Source organism: Silurus meridionalis, chromosome 20 (assembly GCF_014805685.1).
Source record: "Silurus meridionalis isolate SWU-2019-XX chromosome 20, ASM1480568v1, whole genome shotgun sequence".
Classification (NCBI taxonomy): domain Eukaryota; kingdom Metazoa; phylum Chordata; class Actinopteri; order Siluriformes; family Siluridae; genus Silurus; species Silurus meridionalis.
Window position 1 is genome coordinate 147,501 of NC_060903.1, and position 18,036 is coordinate 165,536.

The following is an 18,036-nucleotide window of genomic DNA, read 5'->3' on the forward strand; positions in this document are numbered from 1 at the left end:
TGTCCAGTGTGAGAAGATTCACACATCCTTAATTCTGCTTCTTACTGCATTTATATAAAATATCTCTCTTTCTCTCTCACATACACACACACACACAAGTTCAGAGGTGTGAAGAGTTCTCAGAATAATTCTGCTGTGAATTTAGTGTGTGTGTGTGTGTGTGTGTGTGTGTGTGTGTGTGTGTGTGAGCGAGTGCTGTGGTTCTCTGACTCGGCGTGTTGGTGGTGTAACACATACGTGACCTCCAGCAGTGTGTTTGCATTTCACACACGGTTCAGCAGCAGCTATGAGACATAACGGCTCTACAGAGGGGAAGTGTTTCGCTCTGCTCTTTCATTTCCTCCCGAGTTACAGGAGAACGTTATCCTCTCTCATCATCTAAACCTCCTAAACACAGAGTGTTCCTGACCCTCACTCCGGCTCCTGGCGGGCCCCTGACCCTCACTCCGGCTCCTGGCAGGCCCCTGACCCTCTGTGAGACTAGCGGCATGGTGTAATGTGCCCCCCAACCCCCCGGCCACTTCTAAAACCAGTGCAGGTCACCTGACACAGAAGTGTGTGTGTGTGTGTGTGTGTGTGTGTGTGTGTGTGTGCGTGCGTGTGACACTGCAGAGGTTTGGGGTGTTGTGTAAATTAAAACATGCTGATGTCTCTCACCACACACTTTTTCTCTCTGTGGTTTTCTGCCTTGTGTGTGTGTGTGTGTGTATATTGTGTTTCACTTATCAGTGATTAAAACTAAATCTGCATGTTCATGTTCACATGTGCATGCACACACACACAGTCTATCTCCTTCTCTCTCTTACTCTGTAGATAATCAGCATAAGGTGTGTGTGTGTGACAGCAGCTCTGACTCCATGTGGAATTGCACATAACTGTAGTTGTGTTGTGTAGTTAAGTGTGTTTGTAATTTGTGTGTATATTTGGTTGGGTGTGTGTGTGTGTGTGTGTGTTTGGTCAGTGAGGCTGAAACTGGAATTTAGAGTCGCACAATGACAGGAAGCTGCATAAACACAATCAACAAATAACATTGCATTCCACAGAGAGAGGAAGTCTAAAGACACACACACACACACACACACACACACCTTTCCTCTTTTTACTAACACTGCGACAAACAGGCAGACAGCAGTAGGTACGGTGTGTATAAATGTAAATGGCTCTTCATCTGCCCGATGTCAGCAATGTAAATGTACACATACATTTACAGTTCTGTGTGTGTGTGTGTGTGTGTGTGTGTGTGTGTGTGTGTGTGTTAGTGTTAGTGTTACCTGGCAGGTGCAACCACACCCTCTCATGTCGACACATTTGGTTTCAGCAGAAGTGTGTGTGTGTGTGTGTGTGTGTGTGTGTGTGTGTGTGTGTGTGTGTGTAATGTTCAGTGTGGGTGTGTTTTAATGTTTGTTCTCAAAAGACAAGGCAATAGTGTGTGTGTGTGTGTGTGTGTGTGTGTGTGTGTGTGTGTGTGTGTGTGTGTGTGTGTGTGTGTGTGTGAGCGAGAGAGCGCATGCCTGTGTAGGGCGTGGCCACTCTTTTTAAAAGAGGCATTTAATGCCAAATTCGGTTGTTGTTTTTTTTAAGCTGATTTACAGAGTAATGTTTAAAACTAATGACTACACAAGTGTATATTTAACTTTCATAATAAATATTAATGCAGTTTACCAGCACCACTTCCTGTCTGTCTGTGTGTGTGTTCCTGTCAAACTTGACTGAAAGAACTAATTTATTGTTGATGGTAGTGATGATGATGTGCTGGTGTTGATGGTAGTGATGATGATGATGATGATGCTGGTGATGATGGTTTTGATGGTAGTGATGATGGTGGTAGTGATGATGGTGTGCTAGTGTTAATGATGATAATGGTAGTGGTGATGATGATGATGGTGATGATGATTCTGATGGTAGTGATGATGATGGTAATGATGGTTCTGATGGTAGTGATGATGGTGTGCTAGTGTTGATAGTGGTAGTGATGATGATGATGGTGGTGATGATGGTCTGCTAGTGTTGATGGTGGTGATGATGGTGTGCTGGTGTTGATGGTAGTGATGATGATGATGATGATGATGTAGTGATGATGATGATGATGATTGGTGGTGGTGGTGATGATGATTCTGATGGTAGTGATGATGATGATGGTAATGATGATGATGGTTTTGATGGTAGTGATGATGGTGGTCTGCTGGTGGTGGTGATGGTGGTTGTGTTCCTGTAGTAGTGAACTCCAGTGTGGAATAGGATTAATGCTGGGTTATAGGAGTCTCTCAGATTCTTGCTGTGAAATTTCTCATTAGTTTCTCTCCCTGTGTTCCAGACGTTCACGGCGTGGTGTAACTCTCACCTGCGTAAAGCCGGCACTCAGATCGAGAACATTGAGGAGGACTTTAGAGATGGCCTGAAGCTCATGCTGCTGCTTGAGGTCATCTCAGGTGAGAATTAAGCTCCACCCACATCCTTTATTCTCTAATCAGACACCGCTGTGGACATGCTTCCCAGTGCCTCAACTGCCCAATCAGACACAGCTCAGCGAACGCTCACTTCAACATCAATTTACCTGAAGTGTGTGTGTGTGTGTGTGTGTGTGTGTGTGTGTGTGTGTGTGTGTGTGTAGGTGAGCGGTTACCCAAACCTGAGCGAGGGAAAATGAGAGTGCACAAGATCAACAACGTCAACAAAGCACTCGACTTCATCGCCAGCAAAGGAGTCAAACTGGTGTCTATTGGAGCTGAGGGTACACACACACACACACACACGCACACACACACACACACGCACACACACACACACACACGCACACATTTCATGTCACTAAGGTGTGTGCTGTAATCTGTGAAATGAAGGGGTCAGAGAAGGAGGCTATAAACTCCGCCCCCTCACTGCTCTCTGCTTGTTTCTGATTGGCTAAAATAAGATGGTTGAGTTGTGCTGACAAAATGTTCATCCTCCTCTTTGTCTCAGCTACACACATGCGCGCGCACACACACACAGGCGCACACTAAACACAACTCATTTTTAAATGTAGTATGAATTTTTTAAACTGTGTGTGTGTGTAGAAATTGTTGATGGAAATGCGAAGATGACCCTCGGCATGATCTGGACCATCATCCTTCGCTTTGCCATTCAAGACATCTCAGTGGAGGGTAAGACCTTTTCTCTTTCCCTCTCTCTACTTCTCTCTCTCTCTCTCTCTCGCCACCTCTTGCTCTTTCTCTCTCGCTCTCTCTACCGCTCCCTCTTTTCCTCCCTCCCCCCTTTCGCTGCCTCTCTGAGGTAGAGGGTTGAGAGAGATGTGCTTCAGTCTGATATGGGTGTAATAGCCAGGTGTCCACATACGTTTGCTTTAATAGTTTTTGTTTTCTTGATATTACAATTAGTGTGTGTGTGTGTGTGTGTGTGTGTGTGTGTGTGTGTGTGTGTGTGTGTGTGTGTGTCCGTGTCCCCGTCCCACAGAGACCTCAGCTAAAGAGGGATTATTATTGTGGTGTCAAAGGAAAACGGCTCCTTACAAAAACGTCAACGTGCAAAACTTCCACATCAGGTAATAATTATTACCCTACACTCTATACCGTATACCCTACATTCTACACCCTATACTCTGTTCTCTATACCCTACACCTATATCATATACCCTACACTCTATACCCTACACTCTACACCCCATATCATATACCCTACACTCTACACCCCACACTCTATACCCTACACTCTACACCCCATATCATATACCCTGTACTCTATATCCTACACCCTATACCTACATTCTACACCCTATACCCTGTTCTCTATCCTACACCCTATACCCTACATTCTACACCCTATACCCGTTCTCTATATCCTACACCCTATACCCTACATTCTACACCCTATACCCTGTTCTCTATATCCTACACCCTATACCCTACATTCTACACCCTATACCCCGTTCTCTATATCCTACACCCTATACCCTACATTCTACACCCTATACCCTGTTCTCTACACCCCATATCATATACCCTACACTCTATACCCCACACTCTACACCCTACACTCTACACCCCATATCATATACCCTACACTCTATACCCTACACTCTACACCCCATATCATATACCCTGTACTCTATATCCTACACCCTATACCCTACATTCTACACCCTATACCCTGTTCTCTCTATCCTACACCCTATACCCTGTTCTCTCTATCCTACACCCTATATCCTGTTCTCTATACCCTATACCCTACATTCTACACCCTATACCCGTTCTCTATATCCTACACCCTATACCCTACATTCTATACCCTGTTCTCTATATCCTACACCCTATACTCTACACCCTACACCCTACACCCTATACCCTGTTCTCTACACACTACACTCTACACCCTATACCCCGTTCTCTATACCCTACACCCTATACCTTGTTCTCTATACCCTACACCCTATACCTTACATTATACACCCTATACCCTGTTCTCTATACCCTACATTCTACACCCTATACCCTGTTCTCTACACACTACACCCTACACTCTATACCCTGTACTCTATATTCTACACACTACATTCTATACCCTACACTCTATACCGTTTACCCTACATTCTACACCCTATACCCTGTTCTCTATACCCTACACCCTATACCCTGTTCTCAATACCCTACACCCTGTACCCTATACTCTACACACTACATTCTATACCCTATACCCTACATTCTACACCCTATACCCTGTTCCCTACACCCTACAGTCTACACTCTACACTCTACACCTACACTCTACACCCTACACTCTACACTCTACACCCTACACTCTACACCAGACATGACAGGAACAGGTTTAGATGTTACATGCAGAGATTCTTCAGACTCTAGTGAAAACTATCCACAGAGTGATGAGTATTTGATGAGTATGTTGATGTTGACCTGAAGGTCTTCTGTCAGTGACTCCAGTCCCCTGGGCACTGCTGCAGTCTGAGATCTACAGTACAGAAGTGTGAAGACTTTTTTTTGCTAAAAAACTAAAACGGTATTTGTGCAGCAGGTTCTGCAAAAAGTGTTTGCTGGCCTTCAACTCTGATTTCAGCCAATTATTCTTTAAATGTCAGTTGGTGGTGGTGTGGTGTAACTCCACATTTCCCCTTTTACACAGGGCACACACTCTACCCCATGTATTCTACCCCCTGTATTCGACACACTTTACCCCATACCCTTCCACATATACTCAACCCCCTGTACTCGACACCCTTTACCCCCATACCCAACACCCTGTACTCTACCTCGTAGCCTCCCCTCTATACTCTACACCCTTTAATCTACACTCTACACCCTATATCATATACGCTACACTCTACACTCTACACCCTATATCATACACCCTACACTCTACACCCTATATCATATACCCTACACTCTACACTCTACAACCTATATCATATACCCTACACTCTACACCCTACACTCTACACCCTATATCATATACCCTACACTCTACACCCTACACTCTACACCCTATACCCTACATTCTACACCCTATACCCTGTTCTCTCTATCCTACACCCTATATCCGGTTCTCTATACCCTATACCCTACATTCTACACCCTATACCCGTTCTCTATATCCTACACCCTATACCCTACATTCTACACCCTATACCCTGTTCTCTATATCCTACACCCTATACCCTACATTCTACACCCTATACCCGTTCTCTATATCCTACACCCTATACCCTACATTCTACACCCTATACCCTGTTCTCTACACCCCATATCATATACCCTACACTCTACACCCCACACTCTACACCCCACACTCTACACCCTACACTCTATACCCTACACTCTACACCCCATATCATATACCCTGTACTCTATATCCTACACCCTATACCCTACATTCTACACCCTATACCCTGTTCTCTACACCCCATATCATATACCCTACACTCTACACCCTACACTCTACACCCTATATCATATACCCTACACTCTACACTCTACACCCTATATCATATACCCTACACTCTACACTCTACACCCTATATCATATACCCTACACTCTACACTCTACACCCTATATCATATACCCTACACTCTACACTCTACACCCTATATCATATACCCTACACTCTACACCCTATATCATATACCCTACACTCTACACCCTACACCCTATATCATATACCCTACACTCTACACTCTACACCCTATATCATATACCCTACACTCTACACCCTATATCATATACCCTACACTCTACACTCTACACCCTATATCATATACCCTACACTCTACACCCTATATCATATACCCTACACTCTACACCCTATATCATATACCCTACACTCTACACTCTACACCCTATATCATATACCCTACACTCTACACCCTACACTCTATACCCTATACCCTACTAGGAGTCTACTCACTACTCCTAAACCCTGATGGAGTTTAATTAATAATGTCTAATGCTTATTGTGATATTTGAGTTAAAAATAAATTTAGCTGAACAGACACACAATAACACTGCCCCTGTTAACCACTGCTGTGCATACACACTAATAAATACCTCTCTCTCTCTCTCTCTCTCTCTCTCTCTCTCTCTCTCTGCAGCTGGAAGGATGGTCTGGCTTTTAACGCTCTGATCCACAGACACAGACCTGAACTCATCAACTACGACAAACTGCGCAAGGTGACACACACACACACACACACACACACACACACACACACATCTTCATTTACCTTGTACACAGAGGAAATGCTTCACTGATGTGTGTGTGTGTGTGTAGGATGATCCTGTTACAAATCTGAACAATGCATTTGAAGTGGCAGAGAAATACCTGGACATTCCCAAGATGCTGGATGCAGAAGGTATGAGCTGTGTGTGTGTGTGTGTGTGTGTGTGTGTGTGTGTGTGTGTGTGCGCGCATGCAGGAACATGGTGTTGGACCCTGTTAAATGTGTGTTGTGTATCTTTATAGTTGACGGAGTAAAGTTGTGTGTGCGTGTGTAGGAATAGCGTGTGCGTGCGTGGGTGTGTGTATAACGTGTGTTTCTCTACAGACATAGTGAACACTGCTCGTCCTGATGAGAAAGCTATAATGACCTATGTGTCCAGTTTCTACCATGCCTTTTCTGGAGCACAGAAGGTACCACCCCCTGACCTTTGACCCCTACGATCAACCTTTGACCCTTAAGCTCTGTCCAGCATGGCGTTCTCTCTCTCTCTCTCTCTCTCTCTCTCTCTCTCTCTCTCTCTCTCCTGGGGTTGCCCTGTTGATTAAATGACAGGACTTTTACTCTTACACTCTGAGGGGGCGGGGCTACTGCAACCACAGGAGCCAATCAGATGCCTCGCTGTGTGTCAGCTGACTTCCTGAACACACACACACACACACACACACACACACACACACACACACAGCTGCTCGCTGAGCACAGCCTTCAGGTTGCTTGGCTTCACCACCTCCCTTACTCTCTCTCTCTCTCTCTCTCTCTCTCTCTCTCTCTCTCTTTGTGTGCTGTGCTGTGCTGTAGATATCGTTGGTACTCTCAGGCCGGATGAGAAGGCTATAATGACCTACGTCTCCTGCTTCTATCACGCCTTCTCTGGTGCTCAGAAGGTGAGGACCTTTTCCTACCTGTCCTTTGACCTTGACCCCTTTGGAGGTGAAGGTCATGGTCAGGCCTTTGGGCTTTCACTGCAGCTGAACACGCGCTCACTCTGCTTTTACTGTTTCCTCTGAGTTTCCTGTAGAACATCAGTACATTCGTGACACCTAGCAGTCACCCGGTACGGGTTTTTCTCCACTGATGTTCATATTTAGAAATCAGAGAGCCGAAGGCTGATATGTGATGAACATTTATTTGGTCGATTTTCTTTTTTCCTGCTTCATCTTATAAAATCCAACAGTTCATTAATAAGAGACGATACAAAACATTTTTACATGAAACATTTATTGAACTACACAAGTTTCCACCCAGTGCACTTTTCTTCCCAGTCTACATTTACTGTTCCAATCTTCTTCTCGTTCTACATTTACTGTTCCAATCTTCTTCTCGTTCTACATTTACTGTTCCAGTCTTCTTCTCGTTCTACATTTACTGTTCCAATCTTCTTCTCTTTCTACATTTACTGTTCCAATCTTCTTCTCTTTCTACATTTACTGTTCCAATCTTCTTCTCGTTCTACATTTACTGTTCCAGTCTTCTTCTCTTTCTACATTTACTGTTCCAATCTTCTTCTCTTTCTACATTTACTGTTCCAGTCTTCTTCTCGTTCTACATTTACTGTTCCAATCTTCTTCTCTTTCTACATTTACTGTTCCAGTCTTCTTCTCTTTCTACATTTACTGTTCCAGTCTTCTTCTCTTTCTACATTTACTGTTCCAATCTTCTTCTCTTTCTACATTTACTGTTCCAATCTTCTTCTCTTCTACATTTACTGTTCCAATCTTCTTCTCGTTCTACATTTACTGTTCCAATCTTCTTCTCGTTCTACATTTACTGTTCCAGTCTTCTTCTCTCTACATTTACTGTTCCAATCTTCTTCTCTTTCTACATTTACTGTTCCAGTCTTCTTCTCGTTCTACATTTACTGTTCCAATCTTCTTCTCTTTCTACATTTACTGTTCCAGTCTTCTTCTCGTTCTACATTTACTGTTCCAGTCTTCTTCTCGTTCTACATTTACTGTTCCAATCTTCTTCTCGTTCTACATTTACTGTTCCAATCTTCTTCTCGTTCTACATTTACTGTTCCAATCTTCTTCTCGTTCTACATTTACTGTTCCAATCTTCTTCTCGTTCTACATTTACTGTTCCAGTCTTCTTCTCTTTCTACATGTAGTGTTAGAATGTTAAAGGATGGGAGGGTAAAGTCTGGGACACGACACAGTCAGAGGGGAACAGCTTTAGTTTATTCGGTGTGTTCCGCACCGTTGGCTGGAGTCGGACCGTGTCAGCTGTTTTCAGTTGATTGTGCATGTTGAATCGGAGGTGGAGCTCATCAGTGAGAAAATGAACTCGTTTTATATATTCACAGTTCCCGCTTTTCAGGTTTTCCTGTTTGGATACAGAATACAGACTACTGCCACCTGCTGGTATGGTAGAGTTCTGTACTCTCATGCAAGCTCAGAACATACATGTACAGTTTGGTGTATTAGATGCACATGAATATTAATCAGCCTGAATTTGAAGCACAAACGGCCAAATAATTAAAAAAATGATTATTCGGTCGACCTCTATTAACATCGTCACTCCTCCTCCTGCCCTGGATCCTCTCTTTAAAGGGTGTGGTAAAGGAGTAAAGGGGTGCAATTGGGTTTTATAACCACTAAGACAAACACTTAAAGTACACTCTTAAGTGTGCACTTTTCCCTTCACCACGAGGGCTATTGAGACAGCCTTTATGTAATATCTGCAGGAAACTCATTCTGTCTTCAGTGTTCCTGAGAGCCAGCGTGCATCATGCCTCGGACACGTCCCAAATCACTAATCAGTGTAGTGTAAGCAGTGTGTAAAGCTGGAAACACTAGGTGCGTTTGGGACCGAGCCGGGGGAGAGGTGGAGTCTATGGAGTGTGTGATGGACATGTGGAGTGTGTGTCTGTAAAGGCTTGATGCACTGCTGCTTCTCTCTCTGTGCTTTATCTTTAATTATTATTGATTTCTTTGATGTTTTATGTTAATGTTCTTTATTCCAGTTTATTATGAGCTCCTGAAGAGGTCGTCCTTTAGCGGTACACACACACACACACACACACACTCACAGCGTGCCATCATCTCCGCCATAATCAGCATGCAGACTCGAAAAGCACGCGCACGCACACACACACACACACACACACACACACACACACACACACACACACACACAGAGTTTGGGTTTTAGCATCCCACTCCTTCACTAATGCTAATGGTGTTAGCATGTAGCATCACTTACTCTGTTAGCTTTCCTTAGCAACTGGAGTGTTCGCATCATTCAGGAAGTGTTCATTAGAGGTGTGTGTGTGTGTGTTCCACTTAACTCTCTAACAACAATGTTTATAATATGTCTGGTGTGTGTGTGTATGTACACTGAAACCCCCACACACACACACACACACACACACACACACACAGGCACAGTGTGTTAACAGTAAGCAGGTAGTGAGTATACACACTCAGTAGAGTAGATGGACCTGTAGGTCAGGTGTGTTGGCTGCTCTCACTGCAGGTTACTGGTGCACGTGTGTGAGAGACACATAAAAAAATGACAGTCATGAATGAATGTTCTGCTCTCTGATAGGCCGAGACAGCAGCCAATCGTATCTGCAAAGTTCTCGCTGTCAATCAGGAGAACGAGCATCTGATGGAGGACTACGAGAAACTCGCCAGTGATGTGAGTTTTGTGTGTGTGTGTGTGTGTGTGTGTGTGTGTGTGTGTGTGTGTGTGTTGATATGCATTTTTTTATGATGTGTGGTGTTCCTCACTGTGTGTATAGTTGTTGGAGTGGATCAGGAGGACAATCCCGTGGTTGGAGAACCGAGCTCCAGAGAAGACCATGGTGGAGATGCAGCAGAAGCTGGAGGACTTCAGAGATTATCGCCGGGTTCATAAACCTCCTAAAGTCCAGGAGAAATGTCAGCTGGAGATCAACTTCAACACGCTGCAGACCAAACTGAGGCTCAGCAACCGGCCCGCCTTTATGCCCTCCGAGGGCAAAATGGTGTCTGTAAGTGACTTCAGCTCTACACACAACCCCTACACACACCCCTCACACAATCCCTACACACACACACCCTCACACAATCCCTACACACACACACACCTCACACAATCCCTACACACACACACACACCTCACACATCCCTACACACACACACACCCTCACACAATCCCTACACACACACCCCCTCACAATCCCTACACACACCCTCACACACACACCTCACATAATCCCTACACACACACACACCTCACAATCCCTACACACACACACACACCCTCACACAATCCCTACACACACACACATCCCTACACACCCCTCACACACACCCTCACTGATCCTACACACACACACACACACCCTCACACAGTCCCTACACACACACACCTCACTGATCCCTACACACACACACACACACACATCCCTACACACACACACCTCACACATCCTACACACACACACACACTCACACAATCCCTACACACACACACCCTCACATCCTACACACACACACACCCTCACTGATCCTACACACACACACCTACACACACACCCTCACACAATCCCTGCACACACACACACCCTCACACAATCCCTACACACACACACACACACACACACACCCTCACATCCCTACACACACACACACACACACACACCTCACACAATCCTACACACACACACACACACACCCCTCACACAGTCCCTACACACACACATACACACACACACACACCCTCACACATCCTACACACACACCCCTCACACAATCCCTACACACACACACCCCTCACACAATCCCTACACACACACACCCTCACACATCCCTACACACACACCCCTCACACAATCCCTACACACACACACACACACACACACATCACACAATCCCTACACACACACACACCTCACACAATCCCTACACACACACCCCTCACACAATCACACACACACACACACACACACAATCCCTACACACACCCCTCACACAATCCCTACACACACCCCTCACACAATCCCTACACACACACACACACCCCTCACACAATCCCTACACACACACACACACACATCCCTACACACACACTCACACAATCCCTACACACACACTCACACAATCCTACACACACCTCACAATCCCTACACACACCCCTCACACTGTTTGTGTGTGTGTGTGTGTGTGTTTAGGATATTAATGGAGCTTGGCATAACCTGGAGGGGGCGGAGAAAGGCTATGAGGAGTGGCTACTGAACGAAATCCGCCGACTCGAGAGACTCGATCATCTCGCTGAGAAATTCCGCCAGAAAGCAGCTATACATGAGAGCTGGACTGATGGTACACTCACACACTCACTCTCTCACACACACTGGCACACACACTGCTATGGAGGAGAACAGAACTGATGCTAAACACACACATATACATGAGTTAGACATGCACACATAATGATTTATGGTGTGTGTGTGTAGGTAAAGAGACCATGCTGAATCAGAAGGACTATGAGACGGCGTCTCTGTCTGAGATTAAAGCGCTGCTGAAGAAACACGAGGCGTTTGAGAGTGACCTCGCTGCTCACCAGGATCGTGTGGAGCAGATCGCTGCCATTGCCCAGGAGCTCAAGTACACACACACACACACACACACACACACACACACACACTGGGGCTGCAGCTATCAATTATCTTAGTAATTGAGTATTCAACCAATTAATTATTTTAATTAAAGAGCAAAACTAATTATACAAGAGAAAATAAGAATCGTCTCTTAAAATGAACAAGTCGTTTGGTTCCTTTTTAGAAAAATCTTTATTGTTGAAATTTCATACAAGAATATCTGTGGAAACTAAACCCATTTAGTGCATTTAATTGCCATATTACATCGAAATGCAAAAAAATACATAATATAAAAATATAATTACTTAAAAAATGGTAACTGCACTGTATGGTGTTTTAGTTGAAATTATCCCAAACTTTGGAAACTGGCATTGTTCCTGCGTTTTCTGTGTTTATTGTTCAGAATTTAGCGGGTGGTGCGTCAGTAATAATGGTCTGTGGGGAACAGTGCTCTGTGTGTAGGTAAAGGAAGTAAACAAAGCAATGAGTTAAATTATTTGCCTCAATGATTTTTTTGTATTTGAATTACTTTTGTTTCAGCCCTAGTACACACGCACACGCACACACACACCCACCAAGACAGGTATTACATGTGTTCTTACTTAGTGTTTATTGCTGTGTATATAGTAGCTCCCTGAGGTTTGTGTAAGGTTTGTTTTTCTTTGTGTGTGTGTTTTGTTTCAGTGAGCTGGACTACTACGACTCTCCGAGTGTGAATGCTCGCTGTCAGAAGATCTGTGAGCAGTGGGATGTGCTGGGAGCACTTACACAGAACCGCAGGGAGTCACTTGAGGTACACACACACACACACACACACACACACACACACACACACACACATACTGTGCAGTGTTATAGGACTGATTTAATAGTGAGCATTATTACACAGACCCCTTTTTTTGAAGTGAAGTGTATTTATATAAACCACTACACCTGCAGGTGGCGCTGAAGTGCAGTGTTAAACACAGTATGGAGCAGTATCTCTTTATACAGAAGGGCGTGTGTTCATTTTATCTGGAGATGGTTGTGTGTTTTACCACCATGGAAGCATTGTTAAAGGATGTGTAGATCATACTGGTGTGTGTGTGTGTGTGTGTGTGTGTGTGTGTGTGTGTGTAGAGGACAGAGAAGCAGCTGGAGTCGATTGATGAGCTCTATTTGGAGTACGCGAAAAGAGCAGCTCCGTTTAATAACTGGATGGAGGGAGCGATGGAGGATCTGCAGGACATGTTCATAGTGCACAACATCGAGGAGATACAGGTACCACCGCTCAGTCTGTCTCACCCTCATTCTCAGTCTCTCTCACTGTCTGTCTGTCTCACTCGCCCCCTGTCTCACTCGCCCTGTGTGTGTCTGTAGGGTTTGATCACAGCCCATGAGCAGTTTAAGGCGACCCTCCCGGAGGCCAATAAGGAGCGGGAGGCCATTCAGGCCATTCAGTCCGAGGTGCAGAAGATTGCGCAGTATAACGGCATCAAGCTGAGCGGCACCAACCCCTACACCACCATCACCCCCAACAGCATCGACAGCAAGTGGGACAAGGTCAACACGCGCACACACGCGCGCGCACACGCACTTACAGCCAGGGCTTGACACTGCGGCGTGCTGATGAGTGTGTGGAGTGTGTTTCTGCGTGCATCCATGCTGATGTTTGTGTGTGTGTATATGTGCAGGTTCAGCAGCTGGTTCCTCAGCGTGATGAAGCTCTACAAGAGGAACTCAGTCGTCAGCAGTCTAATGATCATCTGAGACGCCAGTTTGCCAACCAGGCGAATATGGTGGGACCCTGGATCCAAAACAACATGGAGGTATTTACACACACACACACACACACACACACACACACACACACACACACACATATACACATATACACACACACACACAGTGGTAGCTCAGTGGTTAAGGTGCTGGGTTACTGATCAGAAGGTCAGGGGTTCAAGCCCTGGTATCACCAAGCTGCCACTCTTGGGCCCTTGAGCAAGGCCCTTAGCCCTCTGTACTCCAGGGGCACCGTTTCATGGCCGAACATAGTGTGTGTGTGAGTGTGTATAATATATTGGTTCTGTCACATAAATCATTTGCTGGTGGTTCATCACTACTACTAAACATTTACACGTAACTCTGATTTTGGATTCACATCGGCACACATTCACATCAACAGATCATTAAGTGCGTGTGTGTGTGTGTGTGTGTGTGTGTGTGTGTGTGTGTGTGTAGGAGATCGGGCGGATATCGATCGAGATGAACGGCACTCTGGAGGATCAGCTGACTCACCTGCGTCAGTACGAGCAGAAGATCATCGAGTACAAACCAAACATTGAGCAGCTCGAGGGAAATCATCAGCTCATCCAGGAGGCACTTATCTTCGACAACAAGTACACTGCTTACACCATGGAGGTACACACACACACACTCACACACACACTTATACACTCACATACACACTCACATTTATACAATCACACATTTATACACTCACATTTATACACTCACACACACACATTTATACACTCACATTTATACACTCACACATTTATACACTCACATTTATACACTCACACATTTATACACTCACACATTTATACACTCACATTTATACACTCACACACATTTATACACTCACACATTTATACACTCACACATTTATACACTCACACATTTATACACTCACACATTTATACACTCACATTTATACACTCACACATTTATACACTCACATTTATACACTCACATTTATACACTCATTTATACACTCACACATTTATACACTCACACTTATACACTCACATTTATACAATCACACATTTATACACTCACATTTATACACTCACACACACTTATACACTCACATTTATACACTCACACACACATTTATACACTCACATTTATACACTCACATACACACTCACATTTATACACTCACACATTTATACACTCACATTTATACACTCACACACACACTCACATTTATACACTCACATACACACTCACATTTATACACTCACATTTATACACTCACATTTATACACTCACACACACACTCACATTTATACACTCACATTTATACACTCACACACACACTCACATTTATACACTCACATACACACTCACATTTATACACTCACACATTTATACACTCACACACTCACATTTATACACTCACATTTATACACTCACACATTTATACACTCACACACACACACATTTATACACTCACACACACTCACACATTTATACACTCACACACACTCACATTTATACACTCACACACACACACATTTATACACTCACATTTATACACTCACACACACACACTCACATTTATACACTCACATACACACTCACATTTATACACTCACATACACACTCACACATTTATACATTCACATTTATACACTCACACACACACTCACACATTTATACACTCACATTTATACACTCACACACACACTCACATTTATACACTCACACACACACTCACATTTATACACTCACACATTTATACATTCACATTTATACACTCACACACACACTCACATTTATACACTCACACATTTATACACTCACATTTATACACACACACACACATTTATACACTCACATACACTCACATTATACACTCACACATTTATACATTCACATTTATACACTCACACACACACTCACATTTATACACTCACACACACTCACATTTATACACTCACACATTTATACATTCACATTTATACACTCACACACACACTCACACATTTATACACTCACATTTATACACTCACACACACACTCACATTTATACACTTATACACTCACACACTCACATTTATACACACACACTCACATTTATACACTCACACACACACTCACATTTATACACTTATACACTCACACACTCACATTTATACACTCACATACACTCACATTTATACACTCACATTTATACACTCACACACACACTCACATTTATACACTCACATTTATACACTCACACACACACACACACACACACACACACACACACACTTATACACTCACATTTATACACTCACACACACATTTATACACTCTCATTTATACACTCACACACACACACACACACACACTTATACACTCACATTTATACACTCACACTTATACACTCTCACATTTATACACTCACACACACACACACATTTATACACTACATTTATACACTCACACACACACACACTCACATTTATACACACACATTTATACACTCACATACACACATTTATACACACACATTTATACACTCACATACACACTCACATTTATACACTCACATTTATACACTCACACACACACTCACACATTTATACACTCACATACACACACATACACACTCACATTTATACACACATACACACACACACTCACATACATACACACACTCACATTTATACACTCATATATACACACACACATTTATGCACTCACATACACACACACACACAATGATGTGCAAGTTTTAAATTTCAATATTTTATTCAGAATAAACATAGACGACATCTCAAATGTTTAAACTGAGAAAATGTTTCATTAGTTTCATATGTTTCATAAGTTGATTTTAAATTTCATGGCATCAACTCATCTGAAAAAGTTGGGACAAGGTAGGGCTGGGCGATAAATCAATTTTATCGATTAACTCGAATGTGTAGTTTATATCGATCTGTTTTAATAAAAATCGGTTTTTTCTTTAATGTGCGCCGACGCTCCCCTCTGGGCTTCCATAGTTTCGAACGAACTCAGCCCCCTCCCCCCTCCCCCCACGCGTTTGCCATAGAGATACGCAAACAACATGGCAGCGAGCAGAGAAGAACTCGTTCCCAAGAAAAGCTAAGCAGCCGCATGTTGAAAATACACGGTTATGCAGCCGCACTTTGTTTAGTGTTGCGCGTCCAATCGTACACTTCCGGTACGGGTGGTGGAAGCGACCAAAATACATGTAAAGACGCTTCAGAACGGCGTTTCCGTTAATAAACAGAAAAATCAGATCATTTAAATCACCATATTCAAACACTCATAAACAGTCATTTTACTGTGGAGTTTTGGAGAAAAGTAAAGTAAAATCACTCCAAGCATCACTGCATTTTTAACCATGTTCCACATTCAAACACTCAAACAGTTTTCTTTGTAGGTTTGCTCATTTTATGTTATGTTACGTTCTATTTTCACAATTTACAAAGGCAGGGAGCCATCTTGAATCTTTGGCTTGTTGTTTCTGATTGCACTTTAACCCAAAGTGGGTTATAATCCCAGAAGGGTAAATAAACTTTATTTAATAAAGTTTAAAAAAAAAAAAAAAAAAAAAGATTTTGTCATATGCAGATTGATTTTAAGCAGGGGAAAAAAATCGATTTAAATCACAAATCGGATTTTTTGTGAAAAAATCGGGAATTTTTATTTTAGGCCATGTCGCCCAGCCCTAAGACAAGGCCATGTCTCCACTGTGTGGCGTCCCCTCTTCTCTTTATAACAGTCTGTACACGTCTGGGGACTGAGGAGACAAGCTGCTCAAGTTTAGGAATAGGAATGTTCTCCCATTCTTGTCTAATACAGGCTTCTAGATGCTCAACTGTCTCAGGTCTTCTTCTATCATCTTCCTCTTTATGATGCACCAAATGTTTTCTCTGGGTGAAAGATCTGGACTGCAGGTGGACATTTCAGTACCCGGATCCTTCTTCTACACAGCCATGATGTTGTAATTGATGC

The 18,036-nt window shown here is 43.4% G+C and overlaps 2 protein-coding genes across 4 annotated transcripts in view; both read left to right on the forward strand.

The window, feature by feature from the left end:
* eif3k (eukaryotic translation initiation factor 3, subunit K) overlaps positions 1 to 3,121 on the forward strand; it is a 31,172-nt gene extending 28,051 nt beyond the window's left edge. Inside the window, exons 9-10 of one of the 2 annotated variants that reach the window (XM_046875937.1) lie at positions 593 to 601; positions 2,751 to 3,121. The gene's annotated coding sequence lies outside the window, so the exon portion shown is untranslated. The remainder of the gene's footprint in view (positions 1 to 592; positions 602 to 2,750) is intronic. The other variant, XM_046875936.1, reaches the window with a different exon arrangement.
* Positions 1 to 18,036, forward strand: part of LOC124402737 (alpha-actinin-4) — a 29,614-nt gene that overhangs the window by 6,107 nt on the left and 5,471 nt on the right. The window contains exons 2-17 of one of the 2 annotated variants that reach the window (XM_046875929.1): positions 2,315 to 2,429; positions 2,612 to 2,731; positions 3,054 to 3,140; positions 3,451 to 3,538; positions 6,594 to 6,672; positions 6,773 to 6,854; positions 7,521 to 7,606; positions 10,269 to 10,361; positions 10,465 to 10,695; positions 11,878 to 12,025; positions 12,160 to 12,310; positions 12,988 to 13,096; positions 13,423 to 13,563; positions 13,663 to 13,845; positions 13,977 to 14,111; positions 14,524 to 14,703. In XM_046875929.1, the coding sequence (XP_046731885.1) occupies positions 2,315 to 2,429; positions 2,612 to 2,731; positions 3,054 to 3,140; positions 3,451 to 3,538; positions 6,594 to 6,672; positions 6,773 to 6,854; positions 7,521 to 7,606; positions 10,269 to 10,361; positions 10,465 to 10,695; positions 11,878 to 12,025; positions 12,160 to 12,310; positions 12,988 to 13,096; positions 13,423 to 13,563; positions 13,663 to 13,845; positions 13,977 to 14,111; positions 14,524 to 14,703 (2,028 nt within the window). Of the gene's footprint in view, positions 1 to 2,314; positions 2,430 to 2,611; positions 2,732 to 3,053; positions 3,141 to 3,450; positions 3,539 to 6,593; positions 6,673 to 6,772; positions 6,855 to 7,046; positions 7,133 to 7,520; positions 7,607 to 10,268; positions 10,362 to 10,464; positions 10,696 to 11,877; positions 12,026 to 12,159; positions 12,311 to 12,987; positions 13,097 to 13,422; positions 13,564 to 13,662; positions 13,846 to 13,976; positions 14,112 to 14,523; positions 14,704 to 18,036 lie in introns of both variants that reach the window. The other variant, XM_046875928.1, reaches the window with a different exon arrangement.